Genomic DNA, 26,904 nt, shown 5'->3' on the forward strand with positions numbered 1-26,904 from the left:
CAACTTCTTAAAGTCCACATAATTTGTTATCAAGGCATTATGCTAGATACCTTGTTGAATTTGCAAAGAGGTCTTTCTGTAGTATTTAGAGACTCTGGCAGGTGGGGCTGATACTCGCCCAGATTTGGGAACTGCTAATGCAATAGCCGGCCAACATGAGAGGAAGTGAGAAGGTAAACACCTGGGAGGTGGAGATGGAGGTGGAGCTGTGCTTGTTTGGGAGTGAATTAGGAAATCTGAAAGAGAGCAGCTCCTCCCTAAGATGGACCATTATTCCCTCTATAAAAAGGCCACTATCCCCAACTAGCAGCACCCTGTAAGCTGCTTCAGTCTCCATCCTACTTGTGCCTCTGGTGAACTAGGTAAGTGAGCAGGACTACTTAGAGCTCTAAATTATAAGAATCCAGGATGTGCTCTCAGGCAAAGAGGCACTGGATACCAGGCATTATTTTAAAATACTTTGGGGAACTGCGGTATAAGTTTAACTTTATTGAGAAGGAAAATGAAGTGATAACTAGGACTGATAGTCCCTCATTTCTTTGGGGTCATTTCCTTAAAGATCATGGGACTCTAATAATCCACTAGGCAGGTTGCTTCTTTTACTACTGGGCTCTTTCTCACTGTTGAGTAAGTGATAAAGCCCGAGGGTCAGTCCCCGCTTGGAGAATGAAAACAGAAGGTGAGCCACTGAGCCTACAGCAGCTGCACCCAACTCCATATCAGCTAGGCCTGTGGTTGGCTTTGTGCACTTTGTCTACTTTCTCTGGCCTAGAAGTCATGAGGATCCAGTTTAGTCACTGTGCCCCTTAGTTGGACTCAGGGATGCCATGTAGACAATGGATCAGTCCCTCCCTAACGTGATGGTTGGGGCCTAGAGAGGAATCAAGCAAGTGAATGGATTGGCCCCCTCAGGATTTCTACAACTCAAGGAAAAAACCTCATAAAATTATCCCTGGTAGAGGCAGGGAACCCAAAAGACAAAGCCACTTTTCCTATATTCATTCAGGAATGGAAACAAGAGATACAGATTCTGTTCCTAACTTCATCACTCTCTTGATGCATGGCTTGAACAAGTCATTCAACTCTGGATTCGTTCTTCATTACAACAGGATGAAATTAATCATGGCTGATTAATTCTGAACAATTACAAATGACTGAAACTATTTATGTATTTAAGCAAAAAAAATGGAACAATAAGAAGTGGGTCTCTCTCATTTTTTTTCCCCTTTAGGTTAATCAAATTTACAAAAAGATGCCTGAACTCCTGCAAAGCATTGTCACTGTCATCGATATTTTCTACCAATATGCCACCCAGGATGAGGAGTGTGCCAGGCTGAACAAGGCAGAACTGAAAGAACTTTTGGAAAATGAGTTTCATCAAATTCTGAAGGTAAGAACTCCAGGTCAGGGCTGAAGACAGCTACACTTCTCTTCTTCACTCCTCCCTACCTTTTTTCACAGATGTCAAACTCCTAGAGGACTCTTCCTAGTCAGTGATAGAGAACAGGCTTTGGTAAAGGCTTGGAAATAAGGTCAAAAGTTGACCCATATTGGTCTCCATAACATGACCAAGGGAGTGATTCTACTAAATAGCAGACAAAACCCATAGTTTAAATAACGTCCTATGAGAGTAGCAATTCTTCTGGAAGAGAAACTGAGATGGTCCTTAGAAAAACTGCAAAGTAGGTGAAATACATCTTCTTCCCTTTCTTTTTCTTTCTTCAGCCCAGAACATCCTGACCACTACCCATTTCTGAGACTCTGGCACTATAATGCCTCTGAGTTCAGAAAATTAACATCTTACTCCTAAATCATAAAATAGGGTAACCAACACCTTAAATATTAGCTATAGAAATAAATATTTGAGAGTTTGAATCTAGTTCTTAATCTTCTATTTATTAAATCCAGCTGCCTACTGAATATTTGTATTTGGATTCCTATGGATGTCTTAAATTCAGTGTGTCAGATGCAAAACACATCATCTTACCCTCTTAAACTCTCCTTCTCCTCTTTGTCCAAGGCAAAAATCTGGTGCCGTTCTTGACTTCTTCTCTCAGCAGACTCCTCCACCCTCCAAGCTCCATCAAATTCATCAACAGTCTCTCAAAACAGTCCATTTCTTTCCATCACTATTGTTAGTTCTCTGGTTCAGGCCACCTCCTACTTCCAATCTGTGTTGGATGCAAATCTAATCACTTCACACTCAGTTCAAAATCCTTCAACAGCTCCCAGCTCTTATAATAAGTCCAAAGTTCCTTAATATGACTTAAAAAGGCATGATCTGGCCCCTATTTATCTCTCTAGCCACATCTCTTGACTGCTGAGACTCTAAATTTAGCAATCCTCTATTTCTTTCAGTTCCTTGTATGAGCCATGAGTCATGCCTTCTCTCACCTCCAGCTCTTTGTTTATATTGTTCTCTCTGCCTGGAACAATCTTTTGATCCCCCTCCCTCCCTTCCTATCCCTTCATTTGGCTAATTCCAACTCATCCTTCAAAAGACATCACTTCCTCTCATTAACCTTCCTTGAACCCCAAGTGATTCCCCTCTGGTATACTCTCATAGAAACATTATCACAATAAATTATCATTTTGTTTGTGTGTCTAGCCCACTAAACTTTAAGTTCCATTTCTTCAGGAATCAAACTCTTTCACTGCTTTATCCCTGCATCTAACTCAATGCTAGGCAGATAGTTAGTGCCCAATAAATCTTTGTTGAACGAGAAGATGAATGAATGAATTAAAGAGTGGACAAATAAAGAAAAGTCATATATAACAAATGGAAGTATCCAAAATCATTATTTATAAATTAGCTAATCATTCATATTTGACCCATTCTTTACAAAAAATAATTGATTCCTTTGTTTCCTGTCATCTTCCTTGCATCCTCTTCTAGCTATTTCTTACTGCATTATTCATTGTATATTCCTGTCTCTCTTTGTGCTCAGGATAGAGCAGTCCACCCTAAAGGACTATGTGGTTGAGCTCCACCTAAGTAAGCCAAGCATTCACATTTCTACAGCCTTCCTTCAACTGGCTAGCTGGGTGTTTGGTCCATACTGACAGAGCCACCCTTTGTACCTTCTTCCTATGCAGAATCCAGATGATCCAGACACTGTGGATATCATCATGCAAAGTCTGGATCGAGATCATAACAGGAAAGTGGATTTTACTGAATATCTTCTGATGATATTCAGGCTGGCTCAGGCTTGTAATAAAATCATCAGCAAAGATTACTGCCAAGCTTCAGGATCAAAGCAAAGAGACTACAGTCACTGGCACCAAGAGGAACAGAGTGAAACAGAAGAGGAGGACAAAGGGCAAGAATCATCTTCCAGTTATTCAAGTTGGAGTGCAGGAGAAAATGATTCTAGTTCCAGGGGCTCTAGAGGAAGCATTAAACACAGGTCTGGATCAGGACAATCTTCTAACCATGGTCACCAAGAATCTGGATCTGGAGAGTCTTCTAGCTGTGGACAATATGGTTCTGGCTCCAGTCATTCTTCTAGGCAAAAACACTATGAATCCAACTCAGGTGGTCATTCAGGGAGTTGTGGAAGACAAAACCATGGCTCCGGATCAGACCAATCCTCTAATTATGGAAAATATGGGTCTGGCTATAATCAATCTTCTGGTCAGAAATACCATGAGTCTAGCTTAGGATCCAATTTAGGTGAGTCATCAAGCAGTGGAAAACATGGATCCGGGTCTGGTCAGTCTTCAGGCTTTACTCAACACGAGTCTACATCAGGACAGACCTCCAGCTATGGAAAACATGGTTCAGGCTCAGGTCAGTCTTCAAGGGATGGCCAATATGGATCTGGATCAGGTCAATCTTCTGGCTTTGGGCAAGATGGTTCTAGCTCAAGAGAATCTTCTGGCTTTGGTCAGCATGGATCTAGCTTAGGTCAGTCATCAACCCACGGACAACACGAATCTGAATATGGTTCTAGCTATGCAAAATATGGTTCTACTTCAGGTCAGTCCTCTGGCTTTGGACAACAAAGGTCTGGATCAGGTCAGTCTAGCTATAGCCAACACAGATCAGGTTTAGGACAGTCTTCTAGCTATAGCCAACATGGGTCTGGATCAGGTCAATCTTCCAGCTACAGTCAACATGGGTCTGGTTCAAGTCAGTTTTCTAGCCACAACCAACATGGGTCTGGCTCAGATCAGTCTTCTGGGTTTGATCAGCATAGATCTGGCATAGGTCAATCATCAAGGTGTGGACAGCATGAATCTAGATATAGTCAAACTTCTAGCCAAGGAAAACATGGTTCTGCTTCAGGTCAGTCCTCCAGTTTTGGACAACAAGGGTCTGGATTAAGTCATTCTAGCTATGGCCAACACATATCTGGCTCAGGTCAGTCTTCTGGCTTTAGTCAACGAGAGTCTGGCTCCAGAGAGTCTTGTGGCTTTAGTCAGCATGGATCTGGCTTAGGTCAATCCTCTAGCTATGAACAATCAGGACAGTCATCAAGCTATAACCAACATGGACCTAGATCAGGTCAGTCTTCTAGCTATGGAACTGGTTCAAGGCAGTCGTCTAGCTATCACCAACATAGGTCTGGATCAGGCCAATCTTTTAGCCACAGCCGACATGGGTCCGGATCAAGTCAGTCTTCTAGCCACAGCCAACATGGGTCTGGCTCAGGTCAGTCTTCTAGTTTTGGTCATGATGGGTCTGCATCAGGTCAGTCTTCTGGCTTTGGTGAGCATGGATCTGGTTTAGGTCAATCCTCAAGCTGTGGACAGCGTGAGTCTGGATATGGTCAATCTTCTAGCCATGGAAAACATGGTTCTGCATCAGGTCAGTCCTCTGGCTTTGGACAACAAAGATCTGGGTCAGGTCAGTCTAGCTACGGCCAACACATATCTGGCTCAGGTCAGTCTTCTAGTTGTGGCCAGCATGGATCTGGCTTAGGTCAGTCTTCTAGCTACAGCCAACATGAGTCTGGCTCAGGTCAGTCTTCTGGCTTTAGTCAGTGTGTATCTGGCTCTGGTCAACCCTCCAGCTATGGACAACGTGGTTCTACATCAGGACAGTCATCAAGCGGCAGCCAGCATAGATCTAGCTCAGGTCAGTCTTCCAGCTATGGCCAACATAGGTCTGGATCAAGCCAGTCTTCTAGCCACAGATCTGGCTCTGGCCGGTCCTCTCAACATGGCCAGCATGGGTCTGGATCAGGTCAGTCTTCTGGCTTTGGGCAACATGGGTCTGGATCAGGTCAGTCTTCTGGCCTTGGGCAACATGGGTCTAGCTCAGGAGAGTCTTCTGGCTTTGAGCATGGATCTGGCTTAGGTCAATCATCAAGCTCTGGACAGCATGAGTCTGGATATGGTCAATCCTCTAGCTATGGACAACATGGTCCTATTTCAGGACAGTCATCAAGCTATAGTCAGCATGCATCTGGATCAGGTCAGTCTTCCAGCTATGGCCAACACAGATCTGGCTCAAGTCGATCTTCTAGCCATAGTCGATATGGGTCTGGCTCAGGTCAGTCTTCTAGTTATGGCCAACATGGCTCTGGCTCAAGTCAGTCTTGTAGCCACAGCCGACATGGATCTGGCTCAAGTCAATCTTCTAGCCATAGCCAACATGGGTGTGGCTCAGGTCAGTCTTCTAGGCACGGCCAACATAGCTCTGCCTCAGGTCAATCTTCTAGCTATGGACAACATGGTTCTATTTCAGGACAGTCATCAAGCTGTGGTCAACATGCATCTGGGTCAGGTCAGTCTTCCAGCTATGGCCAACACAGATCTGGCTCAAGTCGATCTTCTAGCCATAGCCGACATGGGTCTGGCTCAGGTCAGTCTTCTAGTTATGGCCAACATGGTTCTGGCTCAAGTCAGTCTTCTAGGCACGGCCAACACGGCTCTGGCTCAGGTCAATCCTCTAGCTATGGACAACATGGTCCTATTTCAGGAAAGTCATCAAGCTGTGGTCAACATGCATCTGGGTCAGGTCAGTCTTTCAGCTATGGCCAACACAGATCTGGCTCAAGCCAATCTTCTAGCCATGGCCGACATGGGTCTGGCTCAGGTCAGTCTTCTAGTTATGGCCAACATGGCTCTAGCTCAAGTCAGTCTTCTAGGCATGGCCAACATGGCTCTGGTTCAGGTCAATCCTCTAGCTATGGGCAACATGGTTCTATTTCAGGACAGTCATCAAGCTGTGGTCAACATGCATCTGGATCAGGTCAGTCTTCCAGCTATGGCCAACACAGATCTGGCTCAAGTCGATCTTCTAGCCATAGCCGACATGGGTCTGGCTCAGGTCAGTCTTCTAGTTATGGCCAACATGGCTCTGGCTCAAGTCAGTCTTGTAGCCACAGCCGACATGGATCTGGCTCAAGTCAATCTTCTAGCCATAGCCACCATGGGTCTGGCTCAGGTCAGTCTTCTAGGCATGGCCAACATAGCTCTGCCTCAGGTCAATCTTCTAGCTATGGACAACATGGTTCTATTTCAGGACAGTCCTCAAGCTGTAGTCAATATGCATCTGGATCAGGTCATTCTTCCAGCTATAACCAACACAGGTCTGGCTCAGGTCAGTCTTCTAGCTATGGCCAACATGGGTCTGGCTCAAGTCAGTCTTCTGGTCATGGCCAATCTGGGTCTGCATGGAGTCAGTCTACTCACTATGGCCAACACAGCTCTGCCACAGGTCAGTGTTCCAGCCAGAGTCAACAGGGGTCTGGCTCAGGTCAATGTTCTAGCTCTGAACAATATGGGTCTGGTTCACGTCACTCATCTATCTCTGGTCAATGTGGTTCTGGATCAAGTCAGTATTCTGGCACTGAGCAGTATGGGTCTGGTCCATGTCACTCATCTAGCTCTGGACAATGTGGTTCTGGATCTGGTCAGCAACATGAATTAAAAGGGAGATGTAGTTCAAGTTCAAGTGGAACTCATGATGAGTATAGTAGGTCCAAAATAGGCTCAACTCCCAATCAATCAAGAAGAAATAGCCAGGAATGGTCAGGGTACAGCCAAAAAGAAAGAAGTAGGAGTTACAGCCCATCAGGTAGTGAGCCTGATAGATATGAGAGTATTCACAGACAGTCAAGAACATGTAGGCAACAAAGCCAAGGATGGAGCCAGGGTCAGCAGGAATCTGGCTGTAGCTATTCAAATTGTAAAGAAGGGCAATCACGAAGCAGTTATAGACAAGCAGAAAGCTCCTCAAATTGTGGTTCTGGACAATTTACTCCTTCCTGTGAACAGTCTAGATCCAACACTACCAATACATTGTTAATTTGCAAGGAGGATAATAGACAAGGTGGCTATTATGATCAGAGAGAAGGGAGTAACTATAGAGGGGGAAGTATTGGCTCAAGTTCCTACAATTTCCGAAGTAGCACTCCACTCTATGACTATGTCCAAGAGCAGAGGGGCTAATTCTAGGGATGAATAATAAATAGAATTGAAATTAACTCAAGCAGCAATATAAGAAATAAGTAACTGTTACAGGCAAGCAATTCATTATAAAACTTATTTCTAAAAGTGGATGTATCTATTTCTATCTTTTTCTTTTAAACATGTAACTACGCTAATCTGTGTTATTGGGTTCCTTCCAAAGAATGTAGGGTATGTGGGCTATTTTGTTAGGAAATACTGAGTTAAATAAATACTGTGTGGGACTAAATTTAGAAGAATAATGCAAAGTATTTAAGGAGCTTGGGGTTTAGTTGCGTCTTTTTGAGAGCTCATCTTTGTACGATGTCAAAGCTAAACTTGCATCTCTAAAGAGTGAAAAATTATAAATGCATTACCAGTTCTGAAGCCAAAATTTCTCTTACAGCAACATGGACCATAATTTTTGGTCTGCCCCACATTAGATGGTGGCAGAAAGGAGGATGCCCTAAAATCAAAGATACCACGTTGGTAGTTTCTTTGCGTATCAAAACCACCAAGCCCCTATTCTTAGGTGCATCTATGATTCCACTTACATGAAACTTACTAAATATAAAAATAGAAAGTTGATCAGTGGTTGACTAGGGCTAATAGAACTTAAGAACCTATGAATTGGCTGGAAAGAGGAACATAAGGGAACTGTCTTGAGTGATGGAATTATTCTACACGGAGATACGTTTTTGTCAAAACTCATAGAATTGCATACTTAAAATTGGTGTATTTTATCATTTGTAAATTATACCTCAATAAAGTTAATTTTATTTAAAGTCTCCACAAGGCTTTTTGTGAAGCTTCACACACTAATTCTAAAAGTTATATACAAGAGCAAAGAGGGGCTGGCCCCGTGGCCAAGTGGTTAAGTTCACACTCTGCTTCAGCAGCCCAGGGTTTCGCTGGTTCAGATCCTGGGTGCGGACATGGCACCGCTCACCAAGCCACGTTGAGGCGGCATCACACATGCTACAGCTAGAAGGACCCACAACTAAAAATATACAACTATGTGCTGGGGGGATTTGGGGAGAAAAAAGCAGAAAAAAAAAAAGAAGATTGGCAACAGTTGTTAGCTCAGGTGCAAATCTTTAAAAAAAAAAAAAAAAAAAGCAAAGAATCTAAAATGGCCAGGACAATTTTTAGATAAATAAGGAGGAGGAATGTCATCTTACCAGTTATCAAAATATATTACAAAGTGACATTATTTAAGTCAGTGTGGAATTGTTATAAGGACAGACATAGAGCAATGGAACATTCAGAAACAGACCCATGCATCCTTGATATATAACAGTAACGGCTCTGTATCAGTGGGGAAAGACAAATCTTTCAATCAATAGTGCCAAGATAACTGGTTTTTCCATATGAAAAAAAGTTTTATCTCCACTTCATACCATATACAAAATCAATTCCAAGTAAATTAAAGGCCAAAGTGTGATAAGCCAAATTTTTTAAAATTGTAAAGAAAATATAGGAGAATATCTTTATGACTGCAAAGTAAGAACAGATTTCTTAAATAAGAAATACAAAAACCATGGGAAAAAAGTCATTAATTTTACTACAATTAAATTCTAAATGTCTATAAATCAAAAGACACTCTGAAAAAGTAAAAAAGACAAGCCACAGACTAGGATAAAATTTCTGCAATGCCTACAAACAACAAGTGATTAATAGCCAGACTATACAAAGAACTTCTAAATATCAAACTGGGAAGAAACAGTGAAACTTCTAAAGAGAAAATTCACCAAAATAGAAATCTAAGTGGCCAAGAGGCATTTTTATAATGATACTCAGGGAAATAGAAAATTAAAGCACAGTGAAATACCATTGCATACATTTCATACCCATCAGATTAGAAAAAGCTAAATTCTGGCAATATTCAGTGTTGGGGAAGATAAGGAGCAATGAAGGTCTAAACTGGTAACCACTTATGAAGCAATTTGGCAACCACACACGAGTCAGCAAAATGCTGCAAATGACTTAAAAGTTCAACTGAAGAACAGATAAATAAATTGTGATATATCCATATTCTAGAATGCTATACAGCAATTAAATTAAAATTAAATTAAATTAAAATGAATGAGCTAGAGGGATAGATATAGATATCTCAACACGGACAAGTCCCCAAAATATAATATGGAATGAAACAGTGAGCCCACCTCTTTCTCTTCTTTGAGCTGCAACACTATGGTTCTTAGGTTCTGGAATCATAACAAAGAAAACAGAAATGCTATGAAAAACTTGGCTGAGCTAAGTCTCAACGTGGACAAGTCCCCAAAATATAATATTGAGTGTGGGGCTGGCCCCGTGGCCGAGTGGTTAAGTTCGCGCGCTCCGCTGCAGGCGGCCCAGTGTTTCGTCGGTTCGAATCCTGGGCGCGGACATGGCACTGCTCGTCAGACCACGCTGAGGCAGCGTCCCACATGCCACAACTAGAGGAACCCACAACGAAGAATACACAACTATGTACCGGGGGGCTTTGGGGAAAAAAAGGAAAAAATAAAATCTTTAAAAAAAATATATATATATATATAATATTGAGTGAAAAAGTTGTAGAACAAGTATATATGGCGTGATACCATTAATACAGTCTTACAATATACATAACAATACCATATATTATTGGTAGTTAATACATATTTCGTAAATATAAAAATCTTTATGGGAATGTTAAACACCAAATTCAGGATAGTAGTTGTCTCTGGAGAAAGGGGAAAAAATGGGATTGAAAGAATAAACAAGGCCAAAAGTATTCTTAAGCAAGATGATGTTTATATTATTCCCTACACTTATTTATAAACCTCAGATTATTTCACAAGAAAAAGGAGAAAGACCAATGTTAGAGTATCATCAAGGACTGCTCAAGGGAGAAAGTGCTCTGACAAGCTACTCCACTGTCATTTCGGTCCAGTACGTCCTAGTTGTTGAAATAAATGTGTCAGCACATCAGTACCTGATCATATTCATTATCTGAATCACACAACCAACTGTCTGGCTCAGACATAAAACTCACCAGGAAGCCTTCTAAAAATTTTGGCTTCCTGTAATTTTCCCAAAAGGAGAAATCCTCCATTAGCCAGATTAATACAGGCACCTAGTGTGTTTCTGACAGTGCAGTTCTGAACATAAATTAATAAGCTGGCATTCTGGATTTCATACTTCAGTCCCTGGTGATTTAATTACAATGAAACAACTTTCCTCAGTCTAATCAACTCTGGAACACTAACGTGAGTATCTGAGTCTACGAGGAAGAGGACCAAACCCTGACCCTTTTTCAAGCAACATCTCAACCTTACTTTTTGCCTCTTCTAAATTTGAAGAGTTCAGCATCAAGAAAATTATTCTAGACCTGAGAAAAAAGAACAAAGCTGGAGGGGCCAGCCCGGTAGCACAGCGATTAAATGCACACGTTCTGCTTCATTGGCCCAGGGTTCGCTGGTTCAGATCCCGGGTGCGGACGAGGCACCACTTGGCATGCCACAGTGTGGTAGGTGTCCCACATATAAAGTGGAGGAAGATGGGCACGGATCTTAGCTCAGGGCCAGCCTTCCTCAGCAAAAAGAGGAGGATTGGCAGCAGTTAGCTCAGGGCTAATCTTTCTCAAAGAAAAAAAAGAACAAAGCTGGAGGCATTACAATCCCTGACTTCAAAATATACCACAAAGCTATCAAAACAGCATGGTACTGGCACAGAAACAGACACACAGATCAATGGGACAAAATTGAAATCCCAGCAACAAAACCACACATCTATGGACAGCTAATCTTTGACAAAGGAGCCAAGAACATAAAATGGAAGAAGGAAAGTCTCTTCAATAAATAGTGTTTGGAAAACTAGACAGCCACATGCAAAAGAATGAAAGTAGACCATTATCTTTCACCATGCACAAAAATTAACTCAAAATGGATTAAAGACTTGAAGGTAAGACATGAAACCATAAAACTCCTAGAAGAAAATATAGGCAGTACACTCTTTGACATCAGTCTTAGAAGGATCTTTTCAAATACCATGTCTGCTCAGGCAAGGGAAACAAACAAACAAAAAAAACATAAACAAATGGGACTACATCAGACTAAAGAGCTTCTGCAAGGCAAAGGAAACCAGGAACAAAACAAAAATACAACCTGCCAACAGGGAGAAAATACTTGAACATCATATATCTGACAAAGGGTTAATCTCCAAAATACATAAAGAATTCCTACAACCTAACCACAAAAAAAACAACCCAATTTAAAAAAAAGGGCAGAGGACATGAACAGATATTTTTCAAAGAAGATATACAGATGGCCAACAGGCACATGAAAAGATGTTCAACATCACTAATCATTAGGGAAATGCCAATCCAAACTACAATGAGATATCACCTTAGACCTGTTAGAATGGCTAAAATTACCAAGACAAAAAATAACAAATGTTGGAGAGGATGTGGAGAAAAGGGAACCCTCATACACTGCTGATGGGAATGCAAACTGGTACAGCCACTATGGAAAACAGTATGGAGATTTCTCAAAAAATTAAAAATAGGGGCTGGCCTTGTGGCATAGTGGTTAAGGTCTCACGCTCTGCTTCAGCAGCCTAGGGTTCACAGTTTTGGAATCCAGGGGCGGACCTAGCACCGCTTGTCAAGCTATGCTGTGGTGGCATCCCACATAAAATAGAGGAAGATTGGCACAAATGTTACCTCAGTGACAATCTTCCTCAAGCAAAAAGAGGAAAATTGGCAACAGATGTTAGCTCAGACACAATCTTCCTCACAAAAAAAAAATTAAAACTAGAAATACCATACAACCCAGCTATCCCACTACTGGGTATTTATCCAAAGAACTTGAAATCAACAATTCAGAGACTTATGGACCCCTATGTTCATTGCAGCACTATTCACAATAGCCAAGACGTGGAAGCATCCCAAGCACCCATCAACTGATGAATGGATAAAGAAGATGTGGTAGATATATACAATGGCATACTACTCAGCCATAAAAAAGACAAAATCATCCCATTTGCAACTACATGGATGGACCTTGAGGGTATTATGTTAAGCAAAATAAGCCAGACAGAGAAAGACAAACACTACACGATTTCACTCATATGTGGAAAATAAACAAACACATGGACAAAGAGAACAGGTTAGTGGTTACCAGAGGGGAAGGGGTGTAGGGGGGGTGGACATAACGGGTAAAGGGGCACATATGTATGGTGACTGACAAATAATAATGTACAATTGAAGTTTCACAATGTTATAAACTATTATGACCTCAATAAAATAATAAAAAAAATTATTCTAGCAAGAGAAAGTGAAACTGGGGGCCAACTTGCTTTAACTACACTCAGTTAGTTGTCTGTTTGCAAAAGTAGTTAGATAATGCATTACTAAAGCCCACTGTATAGAAAACATCACTGATGCTTGGGTCACCATGGTAATGTGTGGAGTGCTTAACTTTTTCAGGAACTGAGAGTCAACTCCTTGTCCAGTTCAGGCTTACTGAGAACACCAACTCATCAACTTGGCCTGTGCAGATGACCGATGTGACCTTTAGATGTCAAGGAGCTGAAAACTCCACCCTCAGATCATAGCAACATTTCTATTTTGTGAACATGCGTCCTATGAAGAGCCACGAAGCTTGACTACGCTTGTGTAGATCAGCTGTTACTTCACTTCTCCTCTCCTCCAATCATCTATTCCCACACTTCAGACCACCTCACCCCTTCATCCCATAAATATCCCTAATCCCGATTTTGCAGGGAGGTGGATTTGAGACTGGTTCTCCTGTCTCCTCACTTGGCTGCCTTATGAGTAAACCCTTTCTCTTTGCAAACTCATCGTCTCAGTGATTGGTATAATCTTGCAGCAGACAAAACAAACCTGGTTTGGTAACAAAAGCAAAGAAACTTCAAATAAATGCCTAGTTGTATAGCTAAGCCAAGTTTTTCATAGTTTCTCTTCTCCTTCATAATAACTTCATAATCTAAGAACCACAGCGTAAAATAAGAGAAGAGAAAGAGGTGGGCTGTCTTTTAGGCAGGATCTTACAGGGTCTCAAATACCTTGTCCAGAGTCTGGATTCAACTTTTGAAGATGAATAAAGTCAATTTTTTCTGTACACTCACATATAATGAAGCTCTGGGAGACAGATTCATACTAAGCAAAGGCTTAAGGGTCTGATTTATTAACTACAAGATATATATACATTGAGAACAGGAACCAGCTGTCTGTGCTGGGATAGTCCCACCCTCTGGATAGATTCATTTAAGAGATATCAGAGGTTGTTAGATGAGCTTTAGAGCAAAGGAGCTTTTTCTCAAAGGGTTGTTCTATCATGCTGTGGTAACTTGATGATTTTAACAACTTGTCCTAAAAGAGAAAGAGTACAAAACTAACATTTTTATTGAGTACCTTATGAACTGGGAATATTAAATTATGTGCTTTACATATATTATTTAACATATCATTTATTGCTTAATTTCATTCTCATAGCAACCTGCGACTAGAAGTGTGATACTCATTTTATTGAAGAGGAAACTGAGACTCTGAAAGGTCAAATGACTGGCTTACATTAATAGAGCCAGGTTTTAGACCCAAATCTGTCTGGTCCCAAAACACACGTGTTGCCACCATAACAATCTTCCATTCTAGTAATATTCTCTTTGAAGTGCAGTCAACATGTAGAACCAGAGCAGCTGCCGTGTCTGGATACTGATGTAAACACACCAGCTAATACTCACCCTCTGATTCTCCTCTTCCTACCCTCCTGCAACAATACTCAATGTCCCTGAGGGACACTTGGGAAATACCCTCGCTCATTAGCAACACACTTAAGAATAATTTCCAAGGGAGGATCCCTGCTGCTGATCATTCATCTCCTCACATTTTAATCACATTTAATGTTCTCATTAGCTTCAATTCCAGAGGATGGCTTCCGACCCAGTCCTCCATAGTGCAAGCCCCAGTTGAAGTTGATTATGGACTAATTGTACCACCCACAGTCTCACACTCAATAAAAGTCAAAGATCCGATATCCAATTCCCCCAATAGCCAGAACTCTCTGTCTCCGCTCCTCCACCCTCTGTGCTCTACGCCATCGTGAAAGATCCCTGAGCAGCCCTCCCCATCACTGCTTGGTCCTTATCTACAAGTCCTAGTAAGAACATTCCAGATGTTGAACATCTTAAATCAGCAGGAACTCTTGAGGCATGTAGCTATGATGAATGCAATATTTCCAGAACTCACAGGCAGAGAAGGGAACTCTATGTGCAAAGACACTGAGGAAATACTGCATCCAGGGACCAAAGAGTAGATGTCTTTGGCTGAAGCATATAGGGCAAAAAATACTGGGAATTGTGGCTGGAAAAGCAGGTTGGAGGTAGGCTGGGAAGGGCTTTAAGTCAAGTGTGAGGTAGGCAGAGAAGAAAGGTCAGTGAAGGACACTGATAAAAATGAATTGAAGTAGGAGGAGAAGCAGAGGAAAGTGGTCAAAAGAAGAGCATTCCACTAAGTAATGGGTATGATAATAAAATGTATTTTATAAAGTTACAATAAATAAAACCATAGCATACTGACAGAAAAGTAGATAATACAGATCAATATAGCCAAATAAATAGTCCAGAAACAGATCCTAACACATTTTTTAATTGCTATGCGGAGTGTCTGCTACATAGTTAATATATGCAAAGCACTTAGAAAAGTGTCTGGTCCAGGGTAACATCCAATAAACGTTAGTGGCTATTCTTATTACTATTTACTTTTGTTGTTGTAATTATTACTACAAATCAGTATGGAAAGGAAAGATCCTTTCAAGAAGTCTGGTAGTAAGGAAAAGTAGGAAAGAAGGCAAGGAAAAGAGAAGAAGCCTCTACAAAGAAGGAAATTAAAGGATGGGCCTCAATAAAAATTTGCTAAATGAGAGAGTAATATTTCCAAGCCAAGGAGAAGGAGATCATGAAAAGAAAGAGACTGTCGATACCAGAGAAGGGGACTCATTGCTGGCTCGAGGACCTAGAAGAAATGACAGAAATGGAATCAAGAGCACATATAGAGAAGCAGCCTTGGAAAGGAATAAGATACCTCATACTCTTGAGGCCAAAAGGAGATAAAAATGAGTGAAGATACAATTACCTCAGTGTTTCTGAAAGGGGTTCCTGGGAGGAGCTGCAGCAGCATCACCTGAGGTGAGTATTTGAAAAGCAAATTCTTAGACTCCATCCCTGACCCAGTGAACTGGAATTTCTAGGAGATGAGGCCGGGCAAAAACCCTGGTCTGTGGCCAGGTGGAATTCTTTGAGAAGAATGAAATTTAGAAGAATTCACAACTGTCGGCACCTATGGAGAAAGCAAAACTGACTCCTTCCCCCCACCAGTATGACTAAGCACATCAGGTCCCACAGTTGGAGAAAAAAAAATCTTTACACTCTGAGATAGGCTAAAAATATGGAAGAAGATTCTACCTAGAATTAGTCTCCCCAAATCAATGAAGCCTTGAGCTGTTTCCTGTAAACTGCTGACTGTCTAATGTAAAAATCTTCTTCCCTGACTTTTGCAATACTGACATCTGTAAGTATGATAATCAATCACGTGGGGAGAAACTGCTGTTTTATTCACATGAACAAACTAAACTTAACCTTGGCGACCTTGTGATTTTTTCTTCCTTTAAATGTCTGCTGTGTCATTTATTCAAGGAAATAGTCTTCTCAAGACTGGATTCCCAAAGCTTTTTTTTTTTTTTTTTTTTTTTAAAGATTTTATTTTTTCCCTTTTCTCCCCAAAGCCCCCCGGTACATAGCTGTGTACTCTCCGTTGTGGGTCCTTCCAGTTGTGGCACGTGGGACGCTGTCTCAGCGTGGTCTGATGAGCAGTGCCATGTCCGCCCCCAGGATTCGAACCAACGAAACACTGGGCTGCCTGCAGCGAAGCGCGCGAACCTAACCACTCGGCCACGGGGCCAGCCCCTCCCAAAGCTTTTTTAATCACTCCACAAAGAAGTGACAAAAGAAGGAAGTGAAGTGGTCTACTGAAAGAAAGACCAGAGGAGGGGGTGCTTGAAAAGAGTAGGAAAGGTTTGAAGCACCTGTTGACAGGTCTGGAAAAGGGCATCAACTAGAACTGAGAAAAGAGATGGCAGGCAGTATTCAGAGCTTAGATAAGGTAGAAAATCATACATGTGTAGAGAGAAGCTAATGCACCACAGTTTGTGATATTCGTCAGCGCCCACCAGCCTGGCAGAAGAAACAAAGAAAATGAAGTTAGGTTAATCACAGGTTTGGGTTTGGCAGGGCAGGTGCAAGGAAAGGTGAAGGGCCCAAGGACACTCACTGTTCCCTGCCGAGGGTCACAGGTATAGGAGGAAGGGACAGAAATCCTCACAGGACCTCTCCTGGGTCCAGACTGTATGTGTGTAAAGGGAGGCATAATTTTATAGCCAAATTTCCCTCTACATTTCATTCCTACAGTAAAGACAGGTGTTGCTAGTCACAGCAGCTTTTCAGGCAAAAGAAGATAACAATACGGAATATATCAGGAATATACTATGGAACATACGGTGTCAGGTCACTTACTCCTTTTTTACCTCACAATAACTCTTCGGAGCAGAGATCCTTAAACTTCTCAGTGTGCAAACTGAGGTTTTTAGAAGTTAAGTCATGAGTTCAAGGACACACAGCTCACCCACGACGTAGTTCAGATTTGAACTTAAGTGTGACTGACTGCAAAACATTCTCAATACACCAGCCCACACTGACTTCACCAGGAACAGCTAGGCACCACTTCATAGAGCACAGGGAAACAGCATCACCAAAGGAACTAGATTTCTAGTAGAACAAGGGCTGCAGGGAGTATTAAGAAAGAATTAAGAATATGGGACATTTCTTGGCAACAGAACTAAACAAAGCGAGAAAAGCATAATGTAGAACTAGCAGTGAGAGGAAAGCAAATAACAGGCACTAAGTAGCTGTAAATATTACATCAGATAGCTCGTTGAAGGAGTGTGTGCATGGGGTAAGTGGGAGTGGAGGGGAGAGGAGGGTGGGGAAGGAAGTGAGAGGGAAAAATCAAGCTCAGCTCACTCACCATCATTTCTGTGACATCTCTCAAAGGAGGTGGAGGCCCTCTCCAGATAACAAGAGTCATAACACCTGGAAGGAGGTCATTCTTGTTGCTCCCTTAATCCAATCCTTTCCTTCTGCCCGCTCTGGGGAGTGATCTGGGTTTGACTTAGTTTGCTCCTCTTTGAGATGCATACCCATTGCTGACAACAATCACAATGCATTATAAGTGATTGAGGCCCACAGTTTCAAAAGTTTGATTATGGAATCCAGGATAGAGATGAAAAAAGGCAAGAGGGAGATTGACAGACGGAAAAAATAGTGAAGGGATAAAGAACAGGTTTATTTAAAAAGAGCAAACCCTACCAACCAGTAGTTCTACTGCTAGTCTTAAACCTTAAAGGAATTTGCACAAGTATGACAGTCACATCTAACGGTTATATAAAACATACTATATGTCAAACACTGCTATATATAACCTCTCAAGCCATGAGAGAGAGAATTCTATATTCCCATTTTACTGATGAGGGGAGTGAGGCATAGACATTAAGTAATTTGCTATGGTCACAAAAGCTAGCATTTGAACCCAAGGGCTATGACTGAAGTTTTTGTTCTTACCCCAAGGCACCCCATCCTGCTTTGCAATTTGTCTGCTGTTCAGAGGTGCCCACAGGGAGCAAGTCCAAAAAATCCAATCCACATCTTCTCAACCAGCCACGCATCCCTAGCACAAAGCTCCATCCACCTGAGCACTTTGACCTTTGCCCAGACACCCTCCATTTGCCAAGCTATGTGTTCAGAGGCGTACATTCCCGGAAAGAGGAAGCCTTTCTAAGTCACACAGAGGCACCACAGAGTCTAGCTGTGGTCCCACCTTAGCCCCAGCACTGCGCTGACTATTCTGTGAGGGGAGACAGTGGCAGGGTGTTTAGTGCAGCACTGTTTGTAACAATGAACGTGGAAAATGGATAAATAAACTGCGCTATAGTCTTATATTGGAATGCTATGGAGTGCTTAGAAGGAATGAACTACTTACTATGTATGTGTAGATTTTTAAAACATAACATTGAGTGAAAATCAAGTTGCAAATTATGTACAGTACACTATGTGAATTTCAAAACAAAAAACAATATTACATTTTATACAGACACACACACAGACACACACACATATTCACCAAATTTGTGACGGTGGGGTTGCTTCTGAGGAAAGGAGGAGATTAGAACTTGGGAGAACAGCACAGGAGACTTAAGTGTAGTGTAATGTTTTATTTATTTTAATAAGACTTGAAGCAAATACGACAAAACGTTTATTACTATCAACTCTGGGTGGTAGGAATGCAATTATTCAAAATAAAAATAAAGATTGTTTTTTAAGAATGGGTTTAGTGGGAACCTGGGAGAAGAGTTAGAAGGCTATACTGTGTGATCAATACGTGGAAATCCAGGGTTCACGGATTCAGAGGTGGAGTGTTATGGATGATGACAAGCTCTAGGGTGTGGCTATTTGAATGGGTGGCTGAAGTGGAGTGGAGGTGGAAATCAAAGGAGTACACGAAACGAAGGAGCCAGATGCGTCACCAACATGGTTGTTGAAGTTTTCTAGATTGATGACAAAAGCCAGGGTGGAAAGATACAGGTGTCAAACTCCTCAATGAATATGGTTATAGGGCAAGATTAGTCGAGCTAAAAATGATAGAAAGAGGGTGGAGTGTTTGTGCATCAGTAGAGGAGTGGTTGTTGAAAGAAGCCACAGTGATGAGCAAAAAGTATGCTCGGCCCATCTCCAGGCCACAACACAATGGAGGGAGAATGCCTACCCTGCACTGGAGCTGCTGAAAAGTAGCATCATTCAGGAGAAGCCTGGTTTCAGTTAAGGTGAGGAGGTAGTTACCTCAAAAAATCCTAATGAGACTCTAACTTTGTAATTCAATGATCCAAAACTATGGCTTCAATCAGTGAGGAGTGGTAGATTTTACCCACAACAACAAAATGAACTGGGGAGGCAGGCCCCGTGGCCAAGTGGTTAAGTTCGTACACTCTGCTTCGGCGGCCCAGGGTTCATGGGTTCAGATCTTGGGTGCAGACCTGGCACCCCTCATCAAGCCATGCTGTGCTGGCGTTCCACATACAAAATAGAGGAAGATTGGCACAGATGTTAGCTCAGTGACAATTTTCCTCAAGCAAAAAGAGGAAGATTAGCAACAGATGTTAGCTCAGGGCCAATCTTCCTCACAGAAAAAAAAGAGAACTAGGGACTTCTTATATTGGAAATAAAGCTGCCAACTGCATCAAGGAGGAGGGAATACTGGAGGAGATGATCACAAAGCCAGAGGCCAACAATCAGCAAATATTCAATCTTGGGAAGTCAAGGTGGCACTGAATGAGTGAAATGACCTGAGGGAGCAGAGAGAGAAATTTCAGAATATTGTAAATGAAGAGATGTCTCTGGGTCAGGAAATGGTTTTGGCTCTGGAAACAGCTCTGGGAAAGTTTCAAGGAATGGAGATAGGAGTCCACATAAGAAGAGACTTGAAGTTTAGAGTCCAAAATAGAGCCATGTGACAGGGAACAATCAATATACTATGACTTAAATCCACTTAAAGACAGAAATAGAAAAGTGACCAGATCAGAATGTGAAGAGGAAGATGGGCAAGAATCCAGGAAGGACACAGGATAATTGGTACTTCCACATGTCCTCTCAGGGGGCTGAGTTTCTCCAACACTCATGCCAAGACCTGCCCAACCATTTCTTCTCTGCAGCATTGAAAGGGCTCTCTACGAGGCCTGTAGTCACCCTGGGGACACTAAAAGGGGGAGGCACGTGCGCTCTCAGCCCTGGGATGCCCACACCTAGAGAGATGTGCCTGTACCATTCACCGCCTCTCACACTCAGTCTGGCCCACACACTACAGCCTCCTCCTCCTCATTTTTTCTCCAAAATCCCTTTCACCCCTATTTAGGTGGTCTTTTTTCTATTCTGGATAGAGATGGAGTAGAAAAAAATACACGTTCTGTCCCACAGCCTCTTCTTTCAACCTTTGTCTCACCCCTGCACTTTGCCTTTTGCACTTAGAAGACAAGAATGCTGCTGTCTTCATCCTCTCACCTGAGGGACCAGAGGGCCCCTCAGAGCACATCTGTGTGAAGCCCAGAGGGGGCTGGGAAGGACCTGGTTAATACTGCACATATCTGGCCAGGGTTGTTTTTGTAGCTCTAAAATGTTTCACTTCCAAGGATGCCAAAACTCAGAATAAAATCACGCTAACGTGTAAAATAACTGGTATCAAATCCATCTTTTTTCTCTGTTTGTCAGCCAGAGGTAGTGAGAATATTAAGTGCCTGAAACGGTGGGGCACAGGGACCCAGCGGTGAGAAGTAACTTTTTATGGCTAACCAGTGGGGAAAATCAGCAGACCCTCCCGGCCCCCTCAACACCCTGGCCACTCCTGGAATGAAGTGTCCGACTGTGTTCACTGAGGAGGGGGAGAGTGTCATACTGAGGAAGCAGAGGTGGGAAAGTAGAGGAGGCTTCGACGAGGATCTAACAACCGCAGCCATGATTTTCCTGGCTTGAGACTTGGCTGCCTTCTCCTCCTACAAAACAAAAACATGGCGAGAGCAGAGTTCTTCAAGATTTCTGTGCAGCCCCACATATAGACAGCTAAGTGGGGAAACTTCCTTAGCTGCGTCAGGGAACTCAGTGCACATTCTGTGCAAAGTAATCCCATCTGGACCTGGGACCTCCCTCTGTGGCCAGTGCTATCTCCTGCAGGAACTCGGTCCTCACTGGACAAACTCCAACTTCCCTTCACTACTACACCCTTGGTCACATCTTGCAAGGTCATTCCCTGATGAAGCGTGGCTGCCTGTTTCAGATCAGCAGCTCGAAATGGCAACAGAACATATGTTGTCTCAACGGCCCAGTGAACAGTCACAGCTAGTAACAGCCAACCCTTGTTGAGCATTTACCATGTGTTGGCACTGCTCTAAGAACTTAATCACAGTAACTCTGTGAGGTAAGTATTATTCTTACCCATATTTTACAAGTGAGAAAACTGAGCCACAGAGAGGTTAAGCAGCTTTCCCAAAGACACACAGCTAGGAAATGGCAGAACCAGGATCTGAGCCCAGCCAATCTGACTCCAGAGCCCATATTCTTAACCACCATGTGATTCTGCCCCTTGGAAGAGGTCAGAACAGCTAACATGATGGTGACACTTAGAAATACGTAATTTACAATTTGCCAGCAGCCCTGCCTCCCAATGTGTTCTCATTCCTTTTCCCTCAAAATTCACATTTGATGCTTTCAGGTTTTGCATCTAAACTGCAAGAGGGTACATTGTGTTATCTTATCATAATGGACTATAAAACAAGGTCTTGGGGGAGTACAGTCGCCATATAAAGTTCAGGAGCAGGAAGGTCTGTGCTCACGTCTTCTTCAAGGCTGACTCCAAGTTTCCAACTTTGCAGACCACGTAGACGGTTTTAGTGAAGCCAGGTACCTGAGGATTACTGTAAATATTCAACAACAACACTGACTACCCTTTGACCTTGTTCCCAACACAGACACAGGTGAAAAGACGTTAATCTTGTCAATTTGCTGTTTTCTTGTTTAACCTGAGGGGTGACTCAAGGATCACAAGAATTTATGAGTTTGTTTTCCAGAAGAAAAAGAATGCCTTCACAGAAGTTATGATGAGCAGATAACCAGCCCCCAGCTGCCACTGGGCTTGCCTAGAGTGAAAGAAACACGGACTTCCCCTTTGTTTCTCTGAAACTCCTCTTCCCAAGCCCTTTAGCTCTATAAAACCCCTTGCTTTCTTCTTTTGTTAAGGTGGATTTGAGAGAACCTATCCTTCCACCTTCTCATTTTGGTCAATTCAAAGAAACCTTTGTCCAACTCCAAACACCAATGTGTCAGTGCTTGGCTTATCGCGGACTGGGCACACAAACTTGAGATTAAGAGGTTCAGTATCCTTAGCACCAACAGAACTCAAGCATTCAGAAAGTACAGTGGTTTTGGAGAAACATACTTAGTTTAGGGTACTCATGCAGTCAACAAACATTTTTAGAACACTGAATATCTGATACTGTGCTGAATTCTAGGGATACAACAGGGAAAAAGACAGAGTCTTTGCCCTCTGGCAGCCTTCATTCTAGGATACGCTAAAGGAGACTGGGAATAAATAAGCAAACAAGTAAGAAACAGGAGGCCATGACAAAATAACTAAGGGAACTTCTTTACTGTGGGGCACTGAGGAATGTCATAAATTTGAGATGCTCAAAGATAGGCCAGTGGAAATACATGTCCTGATGACATGTTGTCATTATGCCTTTATGCCAGCTTACCAGGAACTTCCAGATTTAAGAATACTTTATGATGCTGTAATGCAAACTTCTTCACCTGATGTTCCAGGCCCTCCTCCATCCCCACCCTGCCTATCTATTCTTTTCCCAACACCACTCCCAAACACACCCTCTCCATTCCATTTAGGCTAACCTCTCATTGCCCCACAACACTTCAAGTTCACCCCCACCCTGTTCTCTCTCTCTCCTACACCTGTTAAGTCTACCCATCCTTCAAGACCAGGCCCCAGTCTTTGCCACATTCTTATCCACGACAGGCTTACCAGGCTCCCCTCTCCCCTAAACTACTAGTTCCCAGACAATTAATTACCAAAAATAGAGCCTTCTGTCATTCACTGCTGTTTCACAGGTGCCATACCCAGGACTTTAACACAGGGCACCAGTCTCCTCCCAGCAAGTGCAGGCAGGAAGGGAAGGGGATTCAGCACACATCCAGAGTTCTCAGGACCAGAGGCTGAGAGAATGGACTCAGGCTCAGAGAGGCAGCTCGAGGGGACCAAGCACAGTGTCCAGGGAGCACAATTTCCAAATAGGAGGACAGAGCCTCCAATCAAGTGGGGAGATCTCAACAACTGCAATTACAGGTGGCAAGCAGATAGTTCTAGAGGGGAACTAAGGGTCCAGATGGGGTAGCTAATCAAAGCCTAGGACTAGAGGGCAGGGCATAAGCCTGGTCTCAGACTGGTCCAACACAGGGTAGAGGGAGTGGAGACTTGTGACCTCAGGATAACTAGGGGCACCATGTACAGACTGGCAACAAAAGGAATCTGGGGGGCCAGCCCTGTGGCCAAGTGGTTAAAGTTCCATGCAGTGTGCTTTGGCAGCCCAGGTTCACAGGTTTGGATCCCCAGTGTAGACCTACTCCACTCAACAGCCATGCTGTGAAGCCATCTCCAAACAAAGTAGAGAGGAAGATTGGCACAGATGTTAGTTCAGGGCACATCTTCCTCACAAAAAAAAAAAGGAATCCGGAGGTGAATTCAGGAACCTAGAAACCAAAATTGGGTGAACCAAGTTTGAGAACCTGACTTAATTCTAAGCTGTAAGTAGATCATCAATGGACTTGTTTTGAGGAAGCAGGGAAAGTAGGAAATGAGAGGAAATGAAGGCCAAAAATGTTTATGGATAGATTATCAGTTCTTCAGGTGCAGGGGCCATACCTCATTTCTATCCTCCCCAGCACTTGCAAAATAAATATTTTTGATTACGTAAAAAAGAAAGATTACAGACAGTTTTGGTGTTACCCAATGGAGGGAAATACGCCAAGCTAACCTGAGTCATCACTTAAGCAGGCTATGTATTGCGCAGCTTTACAAGAAGCCTCCACCATCTTGGCAAACACAGAGTGGTAATGTGATCCGGTAAATGAACACAGGCTAGAAATGAGGAGGTGAAACTATATCAACTTTGCCAGCAAACTCCTATAAGACCTTAAACAAGTCATTTCACTTCTCTGAGCCTCAATTACCTCATCTACAAAAGGGTAAATGTAACGGCTCCAAATTTTTCATAATATCTAGAACACTATTCCTTGATCTCTCTGCTTGGCTAACGTCATTTCTTTTGAATCTTTGCTCAAATCCTGCCTTCCTGGTGAGGCCTCTCCCAGCCACCCTATTGGATACTGCGACCCGCCCATTCCAACAACCCATCTCCACACACTCTGGTTTACAGTTTTCTTTTTCATAACACTTCTAACACACTATGTAGTTTATTTAATCTATACTGCTGCCTGCTAGAATGTAAGCTCCATGAGGGCAAGGATCTGTCCGTTCTAGTTCCTTGATATACATCAAATCTCTGAATAGTGTTTGTTCCAGAAGAGGCAATCAATCAATATTTGTTGAATGAATGTATGAATCAAATAAAAGCCAAAATCTTGTGAAAGAAAAAGACTAGAATAATAAATCGTTTATATTCTCCCTGAGGGCAGGGTCTCCTGTCCACACCCTCTGATACCCTGATACCCTGCACCATAGGGTAGGTAGGTGTTCACTAAAGCCTGACTAAATTAGAGGACCCAAAAGGGCAAAACATTCATGATACTCTGGGGCCACCTGCTGGCAACTCTACGAAGCAGCTACCTAAGCAATTAAACTGACAGCAATGCCCAGCGGTGAACGGAGCAGCAGGGAACATCTCCCTTCAGCCAGTGAGGTTAATGAGGCGACACACAAAAACAGGAGGAAGGACGCTAGATTGGAAATCATTAGTTTTCCGGAAGCTCCTGGAAGAGAGATTTAAAACCTTCTCTGAAGGACATGGGTCCCAGTGTTTCCCAGAATTCATCTTCCACTTACAATAATAACAGTAAGTACCGTGTCCTGAGCTCTTACGTGTCAGGCACTGTTTTAAGGACTTTTTTTCATTACTTCATTTGTTCCATACATCAAGCCGTTGATACAGGTGCCATCATTACCATTTTATAGGTGAAGAAAGCTTCCTTTGAAAATAAATGTTTTAAGTAAAGCAGCGAAACCACTTAAAATATTAATAAGAAAAATCAAGATGAGGTGTGCACCCGATGCCTGGGCCAGGTGGGACACACGAAAGAGGACCAACGGTGCTTCAGGGTGCAGACCAACCCTCCCTCCCTCGAGCCAGGCATGACCTCAGTGCCGGGCTCCGGATCCCAAAGCCCGCTCCGTTTCATCCTGGTCACCCCACAATGAGGAGGATCTCCGCCACAAAGACGCTGTCGACCTGGGTGCGGGGAATGCTCTCTGCGCCCCTGCTGCTCCCAACAACCCTTCCGGGCGGAGTGACCTGGGAGCCTTTTTCCGCCCTCGCAGGTCCTCCCCGGAAGTGCAGCCCCTCGCGCCGGAAGTACTTCCTCAACTCCCCTCAGCGCCGGCCAGACGAGGGCGGTGCCTGAGCCAACGCCGCTTCCTGTTTCCGAACGCGCTGTTCCGAGTGGCCCGAGAGGCTGGGCTGGAGGCCACCGACCGCCCTTCCACCGCGCACAGTCTCACCACCTCCCCGGGGGCGCTCTCTGCTCTGACAATCCTCCGTGTTCCCGGAGGATGCCCGCGCGTGGTCCGGGCCCTTACCTCCCCGGCGGGTTCTCATGCCCGCGGGACCCCTGATAGCGTGGGGCCGCAGGACTCAGCTCGGGACCTCTAAGCACGCCGGACGGTGCGAGCTCTGGCAGCGGCTCCAGGGGGCACAGCGCCGTGGAGGGCGCCCCCTGGTGGGGTAACGCCGAGGGCTCCCCGGGACGGCGGGCAACTGCGCCCCCTGGTGGCGGTCGGAGCCTCAGGCACCTTCGTCGTCTCTACAGTGTTCGTTACACTGTTGCTCAAATGATGGTTTCAGGTGCTACGTTACACTTTTTTAAATGCTTGAGTTATTTATTCTTATGTGTAATTTTAAAAAATTACAACTAGTACAACAAACCCGTTTAATCTCAATATTTTGGTATAAGGCTAAGTTTTTAAAAGAGTAAACATTGGTTTAAAGAAAATATTAAATATTACACAGATATTGCAAAACATCTTGAAAGCGGTACTCAAATTACTAAATTCGGGGAAAACTATCAGCTTCACAAGGACAATCAACGGACTAGGTGGGTGGGACGGCTAATTTTATGTATCAATTTGCAGGGTGCTTTGGATGAGATTAAGATTTAAACCGGTGAACTGTGAAGAAAGCAGATTCCTTCCACAATGTGGGTGGGTCTCATCCATTAAGTTGAAGGTCTGAGTAGAATGAAAAGACCCACTGCCCTAAGCAAGAGGGAATTCTTCAGTAGATTGCCTTCAGACTCATCTGCACCATGGGCTCTCCTGGGTCTCCAGTCGCTGGCCCATACTGCAGATTTTGGACTTGTCAGCCTCCATAATCACATAAGCCAATTCCTTATAATAAATCTTTTTATATATCACTATATGTATATATATATATACACATCTTATTGGTTCTGTTTCTCTGGAGAACCCCAACTAATACAATGGGTGATCTCAAATAGTCCTTCTGGCTCCCACATTGGGTGGGGCTATAAGGAGGACAGCAGGAGAGAGAGAGCTTGACCCCAATACCTGACGCTTTAAAGTGCTAAGGGGGGTCACTCTATGCCATAGTCACTAGGCGCACTTAC

At 43.2% G+C, this 26,904-nt stretch overlaps 1 protein-coding gene and 1 long non-coding RNA gene across 5 annotated transcripts in view; one reads left to right on the forward strand and one right to left on the reverse strand.

The window, feature by feature from the left end:
- The window catches only part of LOC139081422 (uncharacterized), a 178,831-nt gene extending 152,826 nt beyond the window's left edge, over positions 1 to 26,005 (reverse strand). Inside the window, exon 1 of one of the 2 annotated variants that reach the window (XR_011536514.1) lies at positions 25,859 to 26,005. This is a non-coding gene — a long non-coding RNA (uncharacterized lncRNA). The remainder of the gene's footprint in view (positions 1 to 25,858) is intronic. The other variant, XR_011536515.1, reaches the window with a different exon arrangement.
- Positions 309 to 8,188, forward strand: LOC103547943 (periaxin-like). 3 transcript variants are annotated; one of them, XM_070606991.1, is made up of 4 exons: positions 310 to 362; positions 1,232 to 1,390; positions 3,097 to 5,809; positions 6,044 to 8,188. In XM_070606991.1, the coding sequence occupies exons 3-4, from the start codon at positions 5,327 to 5,329 to the stop codon at positions 6,878 to 6,880; spliced, it is 1,320 nt and encodes a 439-aa protein (XP_070463092.1). In that variant the 5' UTR covers positions 310 to 362; positions 1,232 to 1,390; positions 3,097 to 5,326; the 3' UTR covers positions 6,881 to 8,188. The 3 variants fall into 3 exon arrangements, with proteins under 3 accessions (XP_070463091.1, XP_070463092.1, XP_070463093.1); XM_070606992.1 differs by having other exon boundaries at positions 312 to 362; positions 3,097 to 6,043; positions 6,278 to 8,188; XM_070606990.1 differs by having other exon boundaries at positions 309 to 362; positions 3,097 to 8,188.
- Positions 26,006 to 26,904: the final 899 nt, after the last annotated feature.

The sequence above is a fragment of the Equus przewalskii genome, unplaced genomic scaffold, assembly GCF_037783145.1.
Source record: "Equus przewalskii isolate Varuska unplaced genomic scaffold, EquPr2 ChrUn-10, whole genome shotgun sequence".
NCBI classification, from domain to species: domain Eukaryota; kingdom Metazoa; phylum Chordata; class Mammalia; order Perissodactyla; family Equidae; genus Equus; species Equus przewalskii.

What these genes read in the sequence shown, in the direction of transcription:
- LOC103547943 (XM_070606990.1), top strand. Translation starts at nt 5,327, where the DNA reads ATGAGTCTGGATATGGTCAATCCTCTAGCTATGGACAACATGGTCCTA.